Source organism: Dendrobium catenatum, unplaced genomic scaffold (genome assembly GCF_001605985.2).
Source record: "Dendrobium catenatum unplaced genomic scaffold, ASM160598v2 fragScaff_scaffold_726, whole genome shotgun sequence".
In the NCBI taxonomy this organism is placed as follows: domain Eukaryota; kingdom Viridiplantae; phylum Streptophyta; class Magnoliopsida; order Asparagales; family Orchidaceae; genus Dendrobium; species Dendrobium catenatum.
The window spans coordinates 468,520-488,855 of record NW_021319188.1 but is presented as its reverse complement, the minus strand read 5'-3'; the positions used below and the strand labels follow the sequence as shown (position 1 = coordinate 488,855).

The following is a 20,336-nucleotide window of genomic DNA, read 5'->3' as shown; positions in this document are numbered from 1 at the left end:
ATAACAATTTAATTTATTTTTATATTAAAAATATAAATGAAAAAAAATAAAGAGTATTATATAAATAATAATATATTAATTTGTTATTTTTATGAAATTAATTCACCTTAATATTTAAATTGAATGCTTAAAATTTGAAGCGGCGCTTTATTCCGTGTTCGACCAAACATCTCATTATGCATCGAAATCATTTGCCACTATTTTATAGGCGAAATTACAGTATTACCCTTGTGTACTACAGCAAAGGTTGGCCGTTAATTTGGCTAAGAATCGAATATTAATTATTATTATTTTTTTTTAATTTCAATCCTATTATTTTTATTATTTTATATATGCAGTGAGGACAAAGGTAATTTATCTAAAATTCAAGGTTGAATTATGGCATAGGGATTGATTTATTTTTATGGAAATAAATAAAATAATATTTTTTGTTGTATGTGATTTTATGTTAATGATACTTATTTGCTTTTCATTATTATTATTTCACATTTATGGTTGACTCTCAAAGTTTTGAATTTTGGATAAACAATTTATAATAAATATAATATAAATATTTGGAATATTAGACTTTTAAATTTAATATTTTTAATATAATTTGTTTATATCTCTTTTTAAATTGCTAAAAATATGAAGTATGTATACCTCAATTTGCGTGTTTGAGCGAGCTCCGTAGATTGTACAAGTTCGATGAGGAATTAAAGGAGATCAGGTGAATTTGACCTCGAGGAGCTTGACCAATGAGCACACTTGCCTTAGCTAAGGGGCATCCACCTAGGAAAAAACTTACATAATTGGGGCACTCATCTTGGAAAAATCTTTTTCAATTAGGGTACAGAGCATGGACTCGTACAACAGTAAGCGGAAGACACTCATCGATCAAAAAATGACAACCGCACAAATTCAACTTGCTTACCACTTCAACTTTTTTTCCCCTAAAATAGCCTTATCAGCCTTAGAGTAGGGCGTTGTCCATTTTACGAGAAATTATTCAGTATGGAGACCGGATGACGAGAACCGTCCAAATTTGCTGTCTATTAGCTGTATTTTTACTGCACTTTTACAAATACTCAGCAAAATGAAAAAGTCAGCAAAAGCGTAATAAATTCGGACGAATCTTGCCTTCCGGTCTCTGCACAAAATAATTTCTTTCATTTTACAAATTCGTATGCAACAAAATAATTTTAAACATTTGTGAGATAATTATCGAACGGTTCTGCTAAAAAGATAAATGCTGCCTGCCACGCCAAAAATCCCTAAAAATGGCACACCCGTAAATTCTGCCAAACTCCAGGTCCGCCTTTGAACCTGCCAGAACGAACTGGCTTGAGGCTTGAGCTCGATACCGAGAATGTTAAACCTCGGCTTACGAATTAAGAACCCCTTCTTCACCGTTCTCTCCAGTCAATATCTCCGGCGAAGTTCTGATTCTTTTTTGTAGTTCTCGTTCTCCGCCCATCTCTCGAGCAAGAAGTTTTTAGAGAGAGAACGATGTGGCGTGCAGCGCTCTCCCAAGCCATTCGCCTATCCTCATCGAAGAAAGCCTCAATCACGAGCGATCTCGTCTCCAGACCTTCGAGGTTTTTTTCAACCAGCTCGGTAAGTAAACCTCTTCTCATTGAATTCGGTTTTATGATGCAGGGTTGGGGTTGGATTCCCATTTGGTTGATCGAAAGGCTATTGCGGTTATAATGATCTGAATCTTCGAGTTGATTCGGCTTTACAGCCTTCGCATAGCTCATATTACCCGGATCGCTTATTTTCTTTAGTTGGGTTGATTGTAGAGTTTTTTTTTTTTCATTAGTGTGCCGTTGGCTGATTTTCTGTTTTTTTTTCTCTTTATTTATGTTCCTAATTTTCTTCTGCATGATCGCGGAATGTACGGTGCTTTTTTCTGCTTTGTTTTTTTTTGGGTTGCCGCCGCAACTACAAATTGCAGGGAGAAGTGAACCTTGCATTTTAGATAGGAGCTGGTCCTTTTCTATTAAGATCTACTCCAACTACTAGGAGGTTCTAGACCAGAATGTGAATCTCTCTCTTCTGCCATTGGTTTGCCTGAAGAGATTGCAGCGAAAAATTGGCCTGAAATGAAGCATCTCATCTATGGGCATTGACAATCTTCATGCCAAAGGAGGTTGAATCAGTCTTTGGAAGCTCTAAGATATCATCTGCATTCATGTTATCGTTTTGCTTTCACGCTTCGCAAGCTTCATCCGGATTGCTTAGCAAATTTGATGATATTTATGTGTTCCGTTTTCTTAGTTTTATATTTATTTGATTTATTTCACTTTCTTCCGTATGATCACGGGTTGAAAAGAGGTGTTTTTTTTTATTAGTTGTTTTGGTTAAATAATCATCTTAGCTTCACTGTTCTTATTAAAAGAAAATTCTAATTTTGTGTGTTATTTTTGTGTTGGCCCAGTCCTCATACACCATTGTTGATCACACATATGATGCTGTGGTGGTTGGAGCTGGTGGAGCTGGGCTTAGAGCAGCTATTGGACTCTCAGAACATGGTTTCAATACGGCTTGCATCACGAAGCTCTTCCCCACTAGATCTCATACTGTTGCTGCGCAGGTACTTATTTTCCATGGTCCGCCTCCAACAACGTTTACCCTTCTTTGTGTTTTTGATATTGGAAGTCTTGTTAGTTCTTGCGTACTTAGATACATAACCACTTACTGAATGAATAGATCTAAGCGCTCTCTTGATTACTCTAATGATTTTGTTCTCAGCAGCCATGCATGTGCAATAATAAGTCATGCATAAGTTTGTTGGTCTGCGCTTCAGTGATGATTTTCAAAATAACTTATGAAATGTTCTCTTTGCTCGTGGAGAGAAAATGTCAGTAAGATAGCAACATGACCTTGTTCTTTTCCGGACATAAATACTACTTTTAAGTGGCTATTTGACTAGAAGTAGGATTTAATTCAGGCATGATTTAGTTAATCCTATAAATTCATATTTAGTACTGTACGACTCCAAAAAATTCGAATGATATTCATGAATCTCGAGGCAATCTTTATTGAAACATCTAGAATTAAATTCAAGATCATTAGAATTAAATTCAAGATCATTTGAACTCTGATTTTTGCAAACATATACTCAAACTAAATGTCTCAACAAGACAAATCCAATGATATCAAAAGTGGTCCTATTTGAGCCTAAATGCGACCAAATCAAGCACTCAATTCATAATTTAAAACTTTAGACATTAATTGGATGACCAAATTATTTCATAATTTTGTATGCTTATAGTCGAATCAAGCGACTCAACGAGGCTAAGTCAACTATCCCAAGATTACTTAATTATATCATCATTAAGACATTAATTGTTGAGAAAACACTTTATTATCTAAGAATCAATATTGATAGTACGATGGAGTGCTTGGGATTCTGGTCAAATTTACTAAAATGCTCATTTTAAAAAGCCTATAAATAGAACCTCATTCTTTACGAAAGGGGAGGTCTAAGGGTTGAGAGAATTAAAGAGCTCTCTAATATTTTCTAACTATCACCGCCGATGGACCACAACCAGCTATCACTGCTAATGACCACCGCTAGTCGTCATTTCCACTAACAACCGCCACTAACAATCGCCACCATCATTTCATGATTCCTATCAAGATTTAATCATGTTGTTGAGTTTCAATTGTTCATTTGTGCACACTAGACTTATGTAATTTCTACAAGTGAGAAATCAAATATTTTGTTATCAAATAGTCCTCTTCTTCCTCAACTATGAGGAATGAAAGATTCTTGTATCTCCTATTATATGATGAATTTTTCAACTATGCCAGGCCTTGTAGATGTTTTCCCTTGTTCTCAAATAGTTCTATTCTTCTTCAATTGAGAGGCAAGAAAGATTCTTGTATCTCCTATTATATAGTGGACTTTTCAACTGAGGCATGTGGTTTTTTTTCCTTTATGGGTTCCACTTAAGAAATTTATGATCTCTTACAAGTTTTATCTGCGCGTGTTGAATTTTTGTCGAAGGCTACGACATGTATCTTCTACGCTATCGATGCAAATTTTCTAGCACGTAATAAAGTACTTTCTCGAGAGGATTAAAACCTGAAGATTTATTTGGCATCACAACTGTTAAATCTTGCTTAGTCCTGAAAATTGTTTGATTATTTGTTTTAAGATTTAAGATTTTAGGGAGGAGAAATTCGCAAATCCATCAAATTCCATAAATGGTGGTTTTTACAAATATTCTATTTAGCCTGTAACGGGTTGAAATAAGATTTTCAAAACAATAGGTTTTAAAGTTTTCAAAATTCTGTTTGGTAGTGTTTAAAGCTTAAATCCTGCCTAAAATAGGAGGATTCCAAAAAACCCTTGAAAGTATTTGGGTGTATGTGTTTTAAAATTCTCTTTGATTTGTAAAGTCACTATTTTGAAGTGACGAGTTTGATTATCCATATTTTGTGTTTGATTATCCTCATCATTATCATCGACCTCATAGTAATTATTTAGGGTTTGCTCTAATTTAAGAATTCTTACTTTTCATTTGTTCTTATTAAGTGCTGTAGTAGCGCATCAATGCGTGACAAAGTTCAATTTACAACTACCAAAGACTTTAACTTGATCATCAAAGCTTTGGCTAAGATGAGCAATGATTGTTGGAGCTTCATTGATTTTTCCCAACTATGATAGGAGGTTACCATAGCTTTGTTGGAGTTTCGTTAGCAGTGACCAATGGCTTTTTGGAGCTTGTTGGATCCCCACAATCTCATTGTGATTTTATTTGAAATAATTTTGTTCCTGAAACTTAAATCTTCACTTTTAGGTTTTTGTGAGGCCAAACAATGAGCTTAGTAAATTTCCCCTGTAAATTATGTTTTTAGTGTTCAATGAAACCACACAGTTTTTAGTAATGTTTTAGGTACTTGATATTGGTTTAGAATCCGTGCATATGCCACACAGATAAACAACTCTATAATTAAAGAAGGAAGGAAATGAGCAACCTTTGGCTCCATTTTTCTTGAGGCGTGAAAAGCGTTTCTCTGGAAAGTGAAAAATTGTTAAAATATGACAAGTGCATTTGAAGGTTGCTCAAGTACAGTTACTTACGAATATACCAATTGAATGAACAAAACACAAACAATATATTTGTTAACCTGTAAATTGATTATGATCAAATTTGTTGAATGTTGTTTCGTACATATTATCATTTAAGCACACCATCAGCATAATTAGGAAGGACACGCACAAGGCTCTTTGATCAAACCCTGTCTTCTACTCCATCCTTCTATGTCCCTGCTATTTTAGGCTATAATAGTAACTGCTAATCTGGCCTGGTTTTGTTATTTCTTTTTGGATAATTCCATTAAATGTCTCATATTCATGTAATATATAACTCCACGTAGTGGGACAAAAGCTTGATGTTTGTTGCGTCCAGGAGTATTCGCGGCGGTAGAGAAATATAAAGTTTATCGTCTTAGCGTTGTACGAAAATCCGGCACGCAATCAGATAAGAGAGAGGGTCTAGCATTTATGAGACACCAAGATTTTTACGTGGAAAACCCCTAAAAAGGGGGAAAAACCACGGGGCATAGCCCAGTTTGAATGAATCCACTAGTATTGCAGTCGATTACAAATGAGGCCCTTCCTTGGGAGAAGGCCTTAGCTTGATGTACATTTTATAGAGTACATTACATGATATGAATACAAAGAATCACTATTGACATGTTCATTTGGTCGGGAGGACCGTAGTCGGCGGGCGACGTAAATCGGAAGGCTTGTAGTCGGTGGCCGACGTAAGTCAGGAGGACCGTAGTCGGCTGGCGACAGAGATCGGAAGGACTGTAGTCGATGGGCGACGTAAATCAGGAGGACCGTAGTCGGCGGGCGACAAAGGTCAGAAAGACTGTAGTCGGCGGGCGACGTGAGTCAAGAGAACCGTAGTCAACGGGCGACATGAGTCAGGAGGAACGTAGTCGGCGGGCGACGGAGTTCAGAAAGATTGTAGTCGGCGGGCGACATAAGTCAGGAGGACCGTAGTCGACGGGCGACGCATGTCAGAAAGACTGTAGTCGGCGGGCGACGTAAGTCAGGAGGACCGTAGTCGGCTAGCGACGAAGGTCGGAAGGACTGTAGTCTGACGACGAAGATCAGAAGGACAGCGTCAGGTAGAAGTCCAACAATGGAAAGAAATCCATCTTCGCATAGACATCTAGCGAAGTCCGATAACCGGTAGAAGTCTGGCGTCGGGTAGAAACTTGGCGAAGAGTGAAGGTCCGACGTCGGGTAGAAGTCCGACGTCTGTTGGTGGCAGAGGAGAACTCCGGCTTCACTTGGGCGGAGTTTCAGCGTCAGGAGGGAACTCTGTTGTAAATTGGGAAGAATTTCCGCATCCCATGGAAGTTGGGCAGAATTCTGGCGTTCTCCCGAATATCTGGCAGAGTTCCGGCGTATTCAGGCGGCGGGAAGAGCTCCGGCGGTGGTCGAGGAGGAGAGGATTCTCCTTTTCCCATTTCTCTTCTTCTTCCCTTCTTCTTCTCTCTCTTCACTCCCCCCCTCCTTTGCGAAGAATGAGGGTTCTATTTATAGTTTTTATGGAGTGGCATGGCTCGTAAATAGTCGTGAGATCATGGGCGAATAGGGAGTGGTTTGAATGGACGGCCGATATTGAACCCTTCGACCGTGCACCGTTCGTTGGACATTTGGAGGCCTTAATGATGTCGGAATTCGGCGATCTTGGGCTCGTTGGATTCATCTCGTCGAGCCGCTTGATTCGAGTATAAGCTCGTTAAAATCGGAGATCGTTTGGTAACTCAAATTGCGGTTTGAACCTTCCAACGGCGCTTCGGGTCCTTGATTTGGACCCATTTGGGCTCGGATTGGGTCGAATTTGGTGTCGTTGGGTTTGTATTTTCGAGACGCTCAGTCTGACTATAAGCTCGCTGAAATCGGAGTTCGAATGCTCTTGATTTTAATTTTTGGAGTTTCCGGGTTGGGTTTTGCATCGAGATTCGTGCCCAATCAAGATAATTTCATGATAACGTATCAATGTTGTTGTTGTTGTTGTTATTCATGTAATATATATATATAATTTCTTTCATAGGCTTCCTCAACCTTTTTTTTTTCTTTCTTAAATGATGTATCCAAGATTTAGTCGTTCTCTCTCTATTTTTTTTTAAGTGAACTTGTCCGTTTATCTCAACTTTTGTTCACTAAAGCCTCTTCCTTGACATTTCTTTGTAATCATCCTTCATCTTGTCATCATATTATCTTACTTTATATCCGTATGAATGTTCAACTTGATTCTAGTTATTTCCCAATCATTTGACATATTCATTGTTTCTTTTTCTGCAGTTTTTTAACATGTTTTGTTAGGTTATCGCTAATTTATTGATCAGAAGGCATGGAAAAAAACATTTCTATCTTATTCATCTGCATTTATGCATACAAGTTACCAAGTTTCAACATTTCATATTATCTGTCATCCCTTTGATTTTTTTTTATTCGAATCCTCTTTAAATGCTCAGCTTCTTGAGTTTTTTGTCATCTCATGCAGGGTGGGATTAATGCAGCATTGGGAAATATGAGTGAGGATGACTGGAGATGGCACATGTATGATACAGTCAAAGGAAGCGATTGGTTAGGTGATTTGCTAACTCTGGATTTCTCATTCTTATATAAATATTTTTTACTCCCCAACGAGGTTCTTTTCTTATTTATATATTTTCATTGCATCGCATATGTTTTTTTATTTCTTTCTTGTTCCTTCTCTCAAATAAGTTGGAAAATTTCCTAAACCCTGAGGTTTTTCTTTCATTGGATTAGCATGCAATCATTTTTCTTCACTCGGTAACTTATTATATGTTTTATTCAACTAAGCTTTTCCTAGATTGAAAGTTCTCTTTATCTATTTTAAATTTGTGAAGTTGAATATATAGAATTATGGTCTTTGGTGATATTGACCTTTTATTATTTACTACTGTTCTCCTTGTGCATTTCTGCCGTGTGCTCATGTGATCTTTTTTCTTTGGAAGTTTTTTTTCTAATCACTCTAAACAAACTATGATAGGATGAAGGTTCTTTTTTGTTTAAAATATATAAGGTTGGATGCATAAATTTTAGTGTTTGTCTTTTAGTCATATGGATCCTTATTATGTAATCCAAAATATTGCATTAACCAATATAGCATGTTCTGATTTGTCTCAGGTGATCAGGACGCTATTCAATATATGTGTAGAGAGGCACCAAAGGCAGTCATTGAACTTGAAAATTATGGTCTTCCATTTTCTAGAACAGAAGATGGGAAAATATATCAGCGTGCTTTTGGAGGGCAAAGCTTGAATTTTGGAAAAGGTTTATATTTAAAAGATTTTTGCCATTCTAACTGACATTTTTGTCAACTTTTTATATCATTTGCCATAAACCTTGTTTTACACATGCAGGTGGCCAAGCCTATCGCTGCGCCTGTGCTGCTGATCGCACTGGCCATGCATTATTACACACTCTTTATGGCCAGGCAATGAAGCATAACACTCAGTTCTTCGTTGAATATTTTGCACTAGATCTTCTTATGGATAGCAGCGGTGGGTTTCAACAAAAGCGATTTTTGTTGTCAGTCATAACTACTTGATTTTTCTTATTTTTTGATAGCCAGTTCCAGCTTTTAATTATATAGGTTGATTATACCTCAAATGCTCTTATAGATTGATCTAGAATTATTATGCTGATCAGTCTAGACTGACCATCTAGTTTCGCTAGTGTGTTTATGAGTTTATCTTTATTGTTGATTCTATACCGTTTTTAGTCTTTTGTTATTTTTAGAGTACATTTCATTAGTCAAGGCCTTGATTTGCTCTCACTTTTGGCCTTCTACATACATGAGGGTTAGTCATTTATGTATGTGGGATGATACTGAATGATGAATTAATTGAAAAGCAAGCTCTCCTATTGTCCTTAAAAATAGTTCGCCAGAAGATGTTCCCTCTCCCATGATTGATGTTGTGGGTTCTTCTCTTCCCCTTCTTTGCTTTGTGCTTAAGTTCCCTCGCTTTTCCCTTCCTAGGTGGTGCCAAAGACTACCCTACCTCTTTCTCTATGCTAGTTTATTAACTTATAATTTGGATGGGAAGTAGATAGGAGGAAGATTAATTAAGTCTCATACTTGAACAAAGACATCACATCTAAAGATTGGAAGAAAGAGATTTTGATATCAGAAGGAACATTTTTAATTTAATAGCTAAAAATTAATCACAGAGATTTTTTTAAACTCATTATGCTTTTCCAACTAGGGTTCAAAGCCTGTTAATTTAATTTGTTGAAGTTGGCAATGAAATAGTTATGACCTTGGTTTGTCTTTCTTTCTCTTAGTTGATCCCCTTTTCTCCTAATCCTAGGGTTTATTCTCTTCATCTTCCTCTATATCTAATGCCTGCCTTCGCATGAGGCATCCTTCTTGCTGATGTGTTCTTTCGTGTGATTTTTTTAACCCTTATTCTCTTTATCTCTCTGGTACTCTCTGTTGGATTCTTCTCTTTATGCCGCCTCTTTATATCAATTTGATAATAGAGCCAAAAATATTGACTTAAAGAAAATCTTATGGAGTAAAGCTTTGTTGTCGTCCACTTCAAGCACAACCCTTCTCCTAACTCTTGTTAGCTGTCTACCTTTACTTCCATTTATGCAACAAGTCGATTCCTCTACATCTTTGTCGGCATGGACATCCTTTGTCTAGTTTATCATTAATTGATCGGAGTTCATCAATCTGACCATCCTCTTCAAAGAAATCTTATTGGGAGCATATTATATGTTTCTTGATCTACATCAAGAAGGGGAAGACATCTTTTGAGTAGGTGTGGACTCCTTAAGGAAGAAGAAGAGGCTAGAAAGAGAGAAATTAGGAATTTTCATTCTATGTGTTTTTCATTACAATAAGAGAGGTATTTATACTACTTGGGTAGACCAATTGTTCAACATAGAATTGGTCTACTTAAAACAAACTAAAAATTGAATACAAGAAATAAACTAGAGCTTATTACATATACATACACCAATTTGGTTAAACTATTTTTTTTTTTTGTGTTGAATCACACAGCCAAGGGGAGGCCACACCAACAATCCGTGGGTAGCAATCTGAGGGCTGCAGTTGGAGATCGTGGGATATGATTATTATAATTAATTATAATAAATGTCTTTCCTCTTATGTTTATTATATTTAATTAGATTAAATGTCTTTCCTTTTTCTGTTTATTCTCCTAGAATGTATATATATGTAATGATTCTAAGGAATATAATATAATTTGAATTTCTCTCTAAACACTTTATGCATGTATCAGAGCTTAGGAAAATCCTAAGTCTTTTTTGAGTGTCGCAAACCTTCCTCCCTTTCTTTCAAACCATCAGCCGACGGTAACTCTCCATCATTCGTACCGATTGCCTCTCTTCAAGCATTGGTAGCCCTTGCCCAAAATTCATCTTCTCTTTCAACCGAGGAAATCCAATCATGTCCATGGATAACGAGATCTCATCCTCCTACCCAAATATTACAGGTTTAAACATTGGAAACTCTGGATTTGCAAACAACTCTTCTTCTCTCCCTCCTCCATAACCTGCTATCAACCTACATGCTCACTCAGGTATAAAACAGTTAAAACTTTGGGTTATTGACTCAGGAGCATCAGATCACATGATAAGAGATTATACTGCTTCATGATTATCAACCTTATCATTCAAATCGAGTAGTTAAGATTGCTGATGGCTCAACATCCAAAGTTTTAGGATCTGGTTTCACTTTTGTCACAGAAGCTATCACCCTTAAATCGGTCCTTTATGTGCCCAATCTTGAGCGCAATATGATTTTCAATAGTAAATTGACTCGTGATAGTAATTGCTTAATAATTTTCTCCATTAATGTATGTATTTTTCAGGAACTGGATTTGGAGAAGAAGATTAACAATGATAAGATGTGTTTTGGGTTATATTACGTCAAGACATCCAAATCCATACAAATTTTAATTGATGCTAAGGATCATCCTATTATAAGTCAGTTGGTTGATAGTCATTCTAGAGTCAGTCAAGATAGATAGATTATCATGTGGCATTATAGGTTAAGTCATCCAAATTTCATGTATCTTAAAAAGCTTTTTCCCCATTTATTTATTAATAAAAATTCATGTTTGTTCAAATGTGAAACTTGTAAATTGGCTAAACATACCAGATCATCTTACCCAATAGTTCATTAGCAACCTTCTAAACCCTTTGCCTTGATCTATAGCGATATTTAAGGACCCTCAAGGGTTAAAAATATAAGTGGAGAAAAGTGGTTTGTGATATTTATTGATAATCGTACTAGACTCACTTGGGTTTATTTAATGAAGGAAAAATCTGAAGTTTAGGATATTCAAATCATTTCAACTGAAAAAAAAAAAAAATCATTTCAACTGATGATTCATAACCAGTTTGATAAAAAAATTCAAATCTTAAAATCAGACAATAGGAGTACTTCCATTCTATCATGAGAGAATACCTATCAAACTAAGGGATAATTCAAGTGAGTTCATGTGCATATATGCCTCAATAAAATGGAGTAGCTAAGAGGAAAAATAGGCAATTGGTGGAAGTTGCCAGATATATTATGCTATTCACAATAGTATAAAAAAATCTATGGGGGAAGCTATTCTTACTGCTACATACCTAATAAGGTTACTTATTTGAGTACTAAAATTTGAAACACTTATACAAACTCTATTCAAAGCCTATCCTCATGCTCGGTTCATATCAAAAAACCTTCCACCTAAAATTTTTGGGTGCTGTGTCTTTGTTCATATCTATCCACAAGATAGAAGCAAGCTTGACCCAAGATAAAAAAAAATGCGTTTTTATTTGCTATTCCCCGATATAAAGACGTTACAAATGCTTTTGTCCTATTCTTGGAAAAGTATTTGAAACCATGGATGCCACCTTCTTTGAAACAACCCATACTTCACTAGTTTTGAAATTCAGGGGAAGAGTGGAGAATTTTCAAACTTGGGAATGGAATTCCTTATTATACAAACAAATAGAGTCTAGTCAAAATCAACAAATATCACAAGAAATTCAAACCACAAGTATTTCCCAAGGTATATCTCCTATATTTCAAACTCCTCCTTCAGACCTATTACCTCCACCCATAAGTTCTAATTAATCCCTGCAAAGAGCAGCAATTAAGGAACAACAATATGCATACTCAAGAAAAAGAAAGAAAAACCAGCATATACCAAGGAGTGAGACACATCTTACACCTGTCAACTCTCCTAAATTGGATCCAAAAATTGTAGAAATTCATACGAATGAGAAAAATGAGGAAATTTAAAAAGAGATAGAGTCATCAAATGTCCAGAAAGAATCATGCACCAAGCATCCAATTGAAAACTTTCTCTCCTATAGCAGATTATCAAACACTTATCAAGTCTTTCTTTCTAAGTTGGATGATGTACATATTCCGACCAATATTTAGAAAGCTTTGAATCACCTATGATGGTGATAGGCTGTTAAAGAAGAAATTATGACCATGAAAAGAAACCAAACATGGGTGATTACAAATCTCCCACCATGAAAGAAAGTTGGGACTTACAAATTGGTTCTCACTATAAAGCATAAGGTGGATGGTAGTGTTGAGAGGCTGAAAGCTAGATTGGTTGCAAGAGGATTCACTCAATCTTATAGAATAGACTATTAGAAAATTTTTGCTCCTATTACAAAGCTCAACACCATCATGATTCTTCTTTCCTTGGCACAAATTTAGATTGACCCCTACATCAGCTAGATATTAAGAATGTATTTTTGAATGAGAACCTGGAAGAAGAAGTCTACATAGAGATTCCAATGGGGATTCAGAAGTCTTACAGAAAAGACAAAATGTGTAAACTGTTGAAATCCTTGTATGGATTAAAGCAGTCTCCTAGAAGATGGTTTGGAAGATTCTCAAAGTATGTAGAAGGCCATGATTGTAGATAATGCCAGGTAGATTATACCTTATTTGTGAAGCAGTTAGAAAGATACAAGTAACAGTACTGATTGTATATATGGATGACATTATCCGTACTAGAAATATATAGAGGAAACAATGAAGATCAAGCAAGTTTTGTCCAAGGAGTTTGAAATTAAAGATCTAGGATCACTTAGATACTTGTTATTGTGGTAGCTCAATCAAGCAAAGATATTTTTGTTTCCCAACGCAAGTGTACCTTTGACCTACTGAAGGAGACCGGTATGCTGGGATGCAGACTAGCTAGTACAACTATGGATCATAAGAAGAAACTTGGGGTAGAAAAGGAGTGAGTTCTAGTAGATAAAGGAAGATATCAACATCTAGTAGGAAAGCTTATATACCTCCCCCACACCCATCTAGATATTGGATTTATTGTGAGCATGGTAAGCCAATATATAAGTAATCCCATGAAGAAGCACATGGAGGTAGTATATCAAATCTTGAGATATCTCAAGAACACTCTTGGAATGAGACTATTATTCAAGAAAAATATAGAAAAGAAATTGATCATTTATTCTGATGTAGATTGGGCATGAAGCCAGGTTGACAGTTGATTGACCATAGGATATTGTTATTTGTATGGGGGATACTAGTGACATAGAGGAGCAAGAAACAATCTGCTGTTTCCAGAAACAGTGCAAAATATGAATTGAGAGCATTAGCAGTTACTGTTTGTGAAGCTATTTGGATCAGACAAATATTGATTGAACTGAGAATTAAGATTGAAGGCACAATAAAGTTGAAATGTGACAATCAAGCCATGATCAGCATAGCCAAGGATCCAGTACATCACGACAGAACAAAACATGCTACTATTGATAGACACTTTATATTTTAGAAAACAGAGAACTTATAATTAATTAGATTATATGTCTTTCCTCTTTTGTTTATTATAATTAATTAGATTAAATGTTTTTCCTTTTTTTATTTATTCTTCTAGAATGTATATATATGTAATGATTCCAATGAATATAATGGAATTTGAATTTCCCTCTATACAATTTCTTCAATTTGTCCAAGATTTATTGTTGCTTTGTGTCAATGTGGAAGTTTTGAAAGTATTGATTAAAAGTGAAAGATTTCGTAGGATTAAAAGTGCTAGTGATGGATAATACCCTTGGTGGCACCATCCTTATTTTAATCCAATATTCATTTTCATTAAGTTAGGATTCTTCCTTTCCTTAGGATTAGACGAGTTAGTGGTGGGCAACGCTCTTCGTGGCACAATCCTAGTTTAATCTATTTTTCTTTTCCTTTTGTTCAGATTCTTCATTTTCTTAGGATTAGACGTGCTAGTGATGAACAAAGCCCTTCGTGGCACTATCTCACTTTAATCTAGTTTTTCTTTAGGTTAGGATTCATCCTTTCCGTAGGATTAGATATTCTATTCATGTATGTTCATCTTTTATGCTTGTAGGTTTGGCATATTTGTAGCCAATGCATAATTTGATTGTATAATTTTGGGATTCAATAGAATATATTGATGTGTAACAGCATATCACAAGGTAGATGGTTAATTTGATCGCCCTTTTCCAAGATATCTATATTTAATTATTTATTGTTAGATATGTCTCTTTGTGGGAAGGCTTTGCAGTTTCAGTGATATAAGTATCTACTTAAAATTTCTTTTAGTTAACTTTGGGGCGCAATAAGAAAATTAGTTTTTATGACCATAGCTCCTATCCACTTAGTATTTCATTGTTCCATGTTTAAATTAATCTTTAAAGCAATTATTTACCAAATTTTTTTATTAATCACTCTAATGTAAATGCCTACATGAGTTATGCATAGTTTAATAAAAATAGAAATTTTGGGGTTTCCTTTTTTGTTGTTCCAAATATCAGGAGGGAACATAGAGAAGTTAGCTACAAAACTCTCTGATGAACTTTAAAGTAGAGGCTTCCCATATCGGGATATGTAACAAGAAACTTTTACTTGCAAAGGAGGAAAAAGAAAAAAAAAAGGAGATTGGTTAAGAGAAGATGATGGCTCACTGACTGTCGGTGCAATGTTATCTACCCCTTATCTGATGGTCCCTCTGAGGCTATGACACCCTACACATTTTTTATCAGTCTTTTCATGCTCCAACGCTTTCAATCTCTAATATTTTAAAGTTTCCTGATCGTGCATCCTGAAATGAAGAGAGAGAGAGAGAGAGAGAGAGAGAGAGAGAGAGAGAGAGGGGGCTTTGTATGGGTATCTATTTCACTTGATCAATTAAATCAGTTGTGTGTGCTTGAGCCAGTGAGTCATGTTCCTCCATGTTGGTAGCAACCATGAGTAAGATATGACCTTTTAGGCTTCTAAATTTGCCATATACCATCGCTAACATTTTGTTGTCGTAGACATTTGTGAGTACTAGTTTTGGTCCTGAAAACTGTCGAGGTTTTCAGGATGGCTGTAGTACATCATCTGTATTTCCTTTCTTTGTCCTTCTTTGTATACCGAATTAGTCTTCTTCTTATTCTTCTTTCTTTTAAGGTTCTATGCAATGCAATCTCTTTTACTGTCAACATTTTGCCTCACATTTTTGTTTTGGAATTACCATGCTATAGGGTCCTGTCAAGGCGTGATTGCACTGAACATGGAGGATGGAACACTTCATCGATTTAGTGCCAAATCCACAATTTTAGCCACTGGGGTGAACATATTTTTATTTTTATGTTATTCTGTGATAGATAGTCATATATCACTGTAATACTACTTTTAGGGCTATGGAAGAGCTTACTTTTCTGCAACCTCTGCTCATACATGCACCGGAGATGGTAATGCTATGGTAGCTCGTGCTGGTTTACCTCTTGAGGTTCATATGCGACTTCAAACAAAGAAAACTTGTTTCCCCATATTGGAATCAGCTACATACCTAAGCTAATTATTTTTTGTTAATGATGCAGGATCTTGAATTTGTACAGTTCCATCCTACTGGCATTTATGGTGCTGGCTGTCTCATTACTGAAGGTTATTATTCATTCTCAGCTGCTTAGGCCATGTATCTTTTTGATATCAATGATTTTGTGATCTTTATTGTTTAGCATCCTCATTTATTGAGTTATGGCTTTTTTTTTTTTGGCAATGAATTGACGGTTAAATCTCTACTTTAGAGATCAAAGGACAAACCATTCAACCAAATGGTTGGTGATGGTTTATTTTTATATGCTTGTCCGTTTTATTAATTGCCATTTTCATGTATCTTTAGGATCTCGGGGTGAAGGTGGCATTCTTAGGAACAGTGAAGGTGAACGTTTCATGGAACGTTATGCTCCTACTGCAAAGGATCTTGCTTCAAGGGATGTTGTTTCAAGATCTATGACAATGGAAATTCGAGAAGGACGTGGTGTTGGTAAGAGTTAGGCTGAGATCATATGGAAGATTGCTATAGTTTTTACATTACAGATGAAGTGACCTGCCACTTTATGTTTTTTTTTTGGCTATCTTCCATGAATTGTGTCTGAAAGATGAATTTCTTTTATTTGTAGCCTTATCATCTTTTCTGTTGAGTTTTTAAGTAGTCGTTTTCTGATTTTTTATTCTGGATATTTGATAGGACCACTAAAGGATCATATTTATCTACACCTGAATCACCTACCTCCAGAGGTACTTAAGGAAAGGCTTCCTGGTATATCAGAAACTGCTGCAATTTTTGCTGGGGTTGACGTCACCAAGGAGCCTATTCCGGTGCTACCCACAGTACACTATAATATGGGTGGAATCCCCACTAACTACCATGGGGAGGTAAGTTTGACTCATGTTTTGTATTTCATTATGATAATCTGGTGTGAGTTTATCATTACTTGTCTGTTCAATTTTCTGCTATACAGGTAGTTCACATTAAAGGCAGTGATCCAGATACAGTAGTTCCTGGTCTATTGGCTGCGGGTGAGGCTGCCTGTGCATCAGTTCATGGAGCAAATCGACTTGGTGCTAATTCACTTCTTGACATAGTTGTATTTGGCAGAGCTTGTGCAAACAGAGTTGCAGAGATTCAGAAGCCAGGTTGATTGCATTATTTTTTTCTTTCTTTAAAATATTGTCAGCATTAAAACTCTAATTAAAATGCAGCTTATATCGTTTATTTGGTATTGTAGGCGAGAAACAGAGCCCTCTTGAAAGGGACGCTGGGGAGAGGACAATTGCCTGGCTTGATAAACTGAGAAATTCCAATGGCTCCTTGCCAACTTCAAAAATTCGTCTCAATATGCAAAGAGTGATGCAAAATAATGCTGCTGTATTTAGAACTCAGGAGACATTGGAAGAAGGTAAGCCCAACGGGAAAATGATTTATGGTGCTATTTCATCTTATGAATTTATTGTTCAATGGCCATACTTTCAAATGTCATTTTATCATCGCTTTTCGTTTTTTCCATAGTAGTAATTTAAGAATGTGGTTATTGTTCCTTAAACCAGGTTGCAAATTGATTGACAAAGCGTGGGAGAGTTTTCATGATGTTAAAATTAGTGATCGAACCCTAATATGGTAGGTATTCTCATCACATTTTTGTTCCCACTCCCTGACCCTTTCAAGCTTCATTTTTAACCCTGGTTTTCTTTCTTGCAGGAATTCTGATCTGATAGAAACTCTAGAGCTAGAAAATCTTTTGATAAATGCCTGTATAACCATGCATTCTGCTGAAGCAAGGAAAGAAAGTAGAGGAGCTCATGCTCGTGAAGATTTTAGTGTGAGATTTTCTTGATTTATAAATATATCATTAATGCTCAATTTCTAAAATTTTGCCGAATACTATTTTTCACTTTTATGTTTGCAGAAAAGAGATGATGCTAATTGGATGAAACACTCACTTGGGTATGCCTTTCTATCCTCTTTTTCGCATCATACTTTTTTCGTGAAAATCAAAATAAGAAGAGAGAAGAGTAGAAAATGAGAGATTTCTAATTGAATTTTTTCTGATGTTTTGTATAAGAAAGATAAGAAGTTATACATAAATAGGTGGATAAATACCTATCTAGGAAAGAATAAAATTCTTTAGACCAATTTTTAATTATGGAATCTTGAATTAACTAGATATTAGAAATGGAATGCTGCTATGTACGGATTGCTGCATTATTATACATAGGAAGCTATTGTCCATGTACTGCAGAATTGCTATAGACGGAAAGTAGTAGTTGCATACCAAAAAGTGTCCCATCACAAAATCAAATTAGGATTATATTTAGGGTCCACGTTAAATTTGTATCTTATTTAATTTATTGTGGGGATACTTGCAAAATTTATTCAATTCTCAGAGTCCTGTTGTATAGTATATATAAATAATAGTTCTGGTGATATCTCTTCTAATGATGAATGATGATATCTCTTCAGAAGTAAATGAAAAGTTAGAACAACAACAACAACAACAACATCAAGCCTTTATCCCACTACGCGGGGTCGGCTACATGAATCTTTTTTCTCCATTGTGTCCTATTAAAAGTCAAATTCTCGTTTAAATCTAATAAAGAAAGGTTATTCCTAATATTTTCTAACCAAGTCTTTTTAGGTCTACCCCTACCTTTCTTAAAAATGAAAAGTTAGAACAGTATATAAAATTCTTAGAATAGAGCTTGGCGTTAGTAGAATACACATTGAGTAGATATGTAGTTTTAGTGAATATGAAATTGATTATTTACAGTTAATGTTGATTCTGGAAACGATTTCTCTAATTCAGCACTCAATTAATTTGATGTCAAGTAATGGGATAAGGCTAATTATAATGATGATGATGAAGTCACCTGGGAGCTATATTATGGAATAATATGTCGGTATATTTTCCCAAATAAAAATACCAATAATCAAACTCAATGAACCACTTTTGAGATCTTCATGTCATTTGAAAAGCAGGTTTGGAATAATATTTCGGAACATTTCCCATATAAAAGATGCTAGTATTCAAACTCAAGGAACCACTTTTTTCAGTCTTGTTGCCATTTAAGCAATAGGGTAGGCTCCATGATATATGTAAAAGTATTAACATTAAGATACCACTTTGACTTGTGGTGAGAGATTTCTCCTGATAAATGAATGTCAGATTAATTATGCTATCACAAGGATTTCCTTGCCACTCTATCTGTCTGTCGGTCTATTTCTCTCTTCCTTTAAAAAGTGTTACCAATTTTTCTTTCGCCATAAACATGCCTTGTTTCTTTTCTACAGATATTGGGAGAATGAAAAGGTTCGGCTGGCGTATAGACCTGTTCATATGAATACACTGGATGATGAAATTGAACCATTTCCACCAAAAGCTCGTGTTTACTGAAACATCTTTTTTCTCCCTATGATTGTAATTTTTAGCGTTTACGATAACTTGAGCTAATAAAATTGTCTTAATTTTATATTTTTCCAGAAGGAAAATAATTGAAAGTGCTATCAATGTTGGCATAAATGATATCCCTGTATCTTTAAGCCATGGAAACAATAGAACTCGTATTTTGATATGTAGTGTTTCCTGGCTAAAAACAGTTTAGGCTGCCATTTTAAACAATTATTAATTGCATATAATGTATATCTCCATGGTGCTTTCTTAGGTTATGTTTCCCCTTTTTTATGTAAGTGGCAGTGTTGTTGGAGGCCTTATTTGTTCTTATTTATTCGTATATTTTAAAAGATATGCAATATATAAAGTAGATCTTAATTTTCATGTTCATCTTAACATTATTATAGTTATTGTAATTTTATTTTATTTTCATTGTTGTGATTATATTTTCAAAGAACTTTATTGCATGGGGTTGTAATTTAGAACTTGGCTGTGGTAGGAGGATTCAATTCTATTAGACTGGCCCTGGGCGGGTCCAAGTTTATACCAGGCGGAAGTCTGGTTCCGCCCAGGCCTAGCCTGCCCCCTTGGGGGTGGGGTCCATGCATTAAGGAAGAGAGACATAGGGCAGGGTGAGCGGGAAAATTGAATTGGAGGGGCTGTTTGGACTTTTTTACTTTGTATTGTTTGCTTTTAAGGAAGAGAGACATAGGGTCGGTAAAATTGAATTTGAGGGGCTGTTTGGACTTTTTTACTTTGTATTGTTTGCTTTTAATTGTTATTTTCATGCTAGGGTTATGGTCATGTTATGTTTGGCTAAATTTGTATTTCTCTTAGGATTTTTTTGGGCTCTAGCCACCGGCTAGGGAATAGGAGAGCCAGATCTTCCTCTCGAATTGAAGATCCATTCTATCTTATTTAATTTCTTCACTCTTTCATCAATGATCAAATTTCCCTAGTGTTTTGCCATCAAATTTCTCTCGATTTTTATTTTATCTTGCTGAAATTTTAAATTTCAGCTAAGATTCTTTTAATTTCTGCAAGTATTTCCTATTGAATTCATATAAAGGTGGCCATTCAAGTTACATTAACTCAACCGCCC

General features: G+C 35.5%; 1 protein-coding gene across 1 annotated transcript; it reads left to right on the top strand.

The window, feature by feature from the left end:
- The first annotated feature begins 1,488 nt into the window (after positions 1–1,488).
- On the top strand, positions 1,489–19,509 carry LOC110098030 (succinate dehydrogenase [ubiquinone] flavoprotein subunit, mitochondrial). The gene is made up of 16 exons (XM_020824729.2): positions 1,489–1,596; positions 2,420–2,575; positions 7,521–7,608; positions 8,171–8,317; positions 8,407–8,547; positions 15,545–15,630; positions 15,700–15,792; positions 15,884–15,947; positions 16,186–16,329; positions 16,534–16,721; positions 16,808–16,982; positions 17,075–17,245; positions 17,394–17,463; positions 17,545–17,665; positions 17,753–17,790; positions 19,135–19,509. The coding sequence occupies exons 1-16, from the start codon at positions 1,489–1,491 to the stop codon at positions 19,235–19,237; spliced, it is 1,893 nt and encodes a 630-aa protein (XP_020680388.1). The 3' UTR covers positions 19,238–19,509.
- Positions 19,510–20,336: the final 827 nt, after the last annotated feature.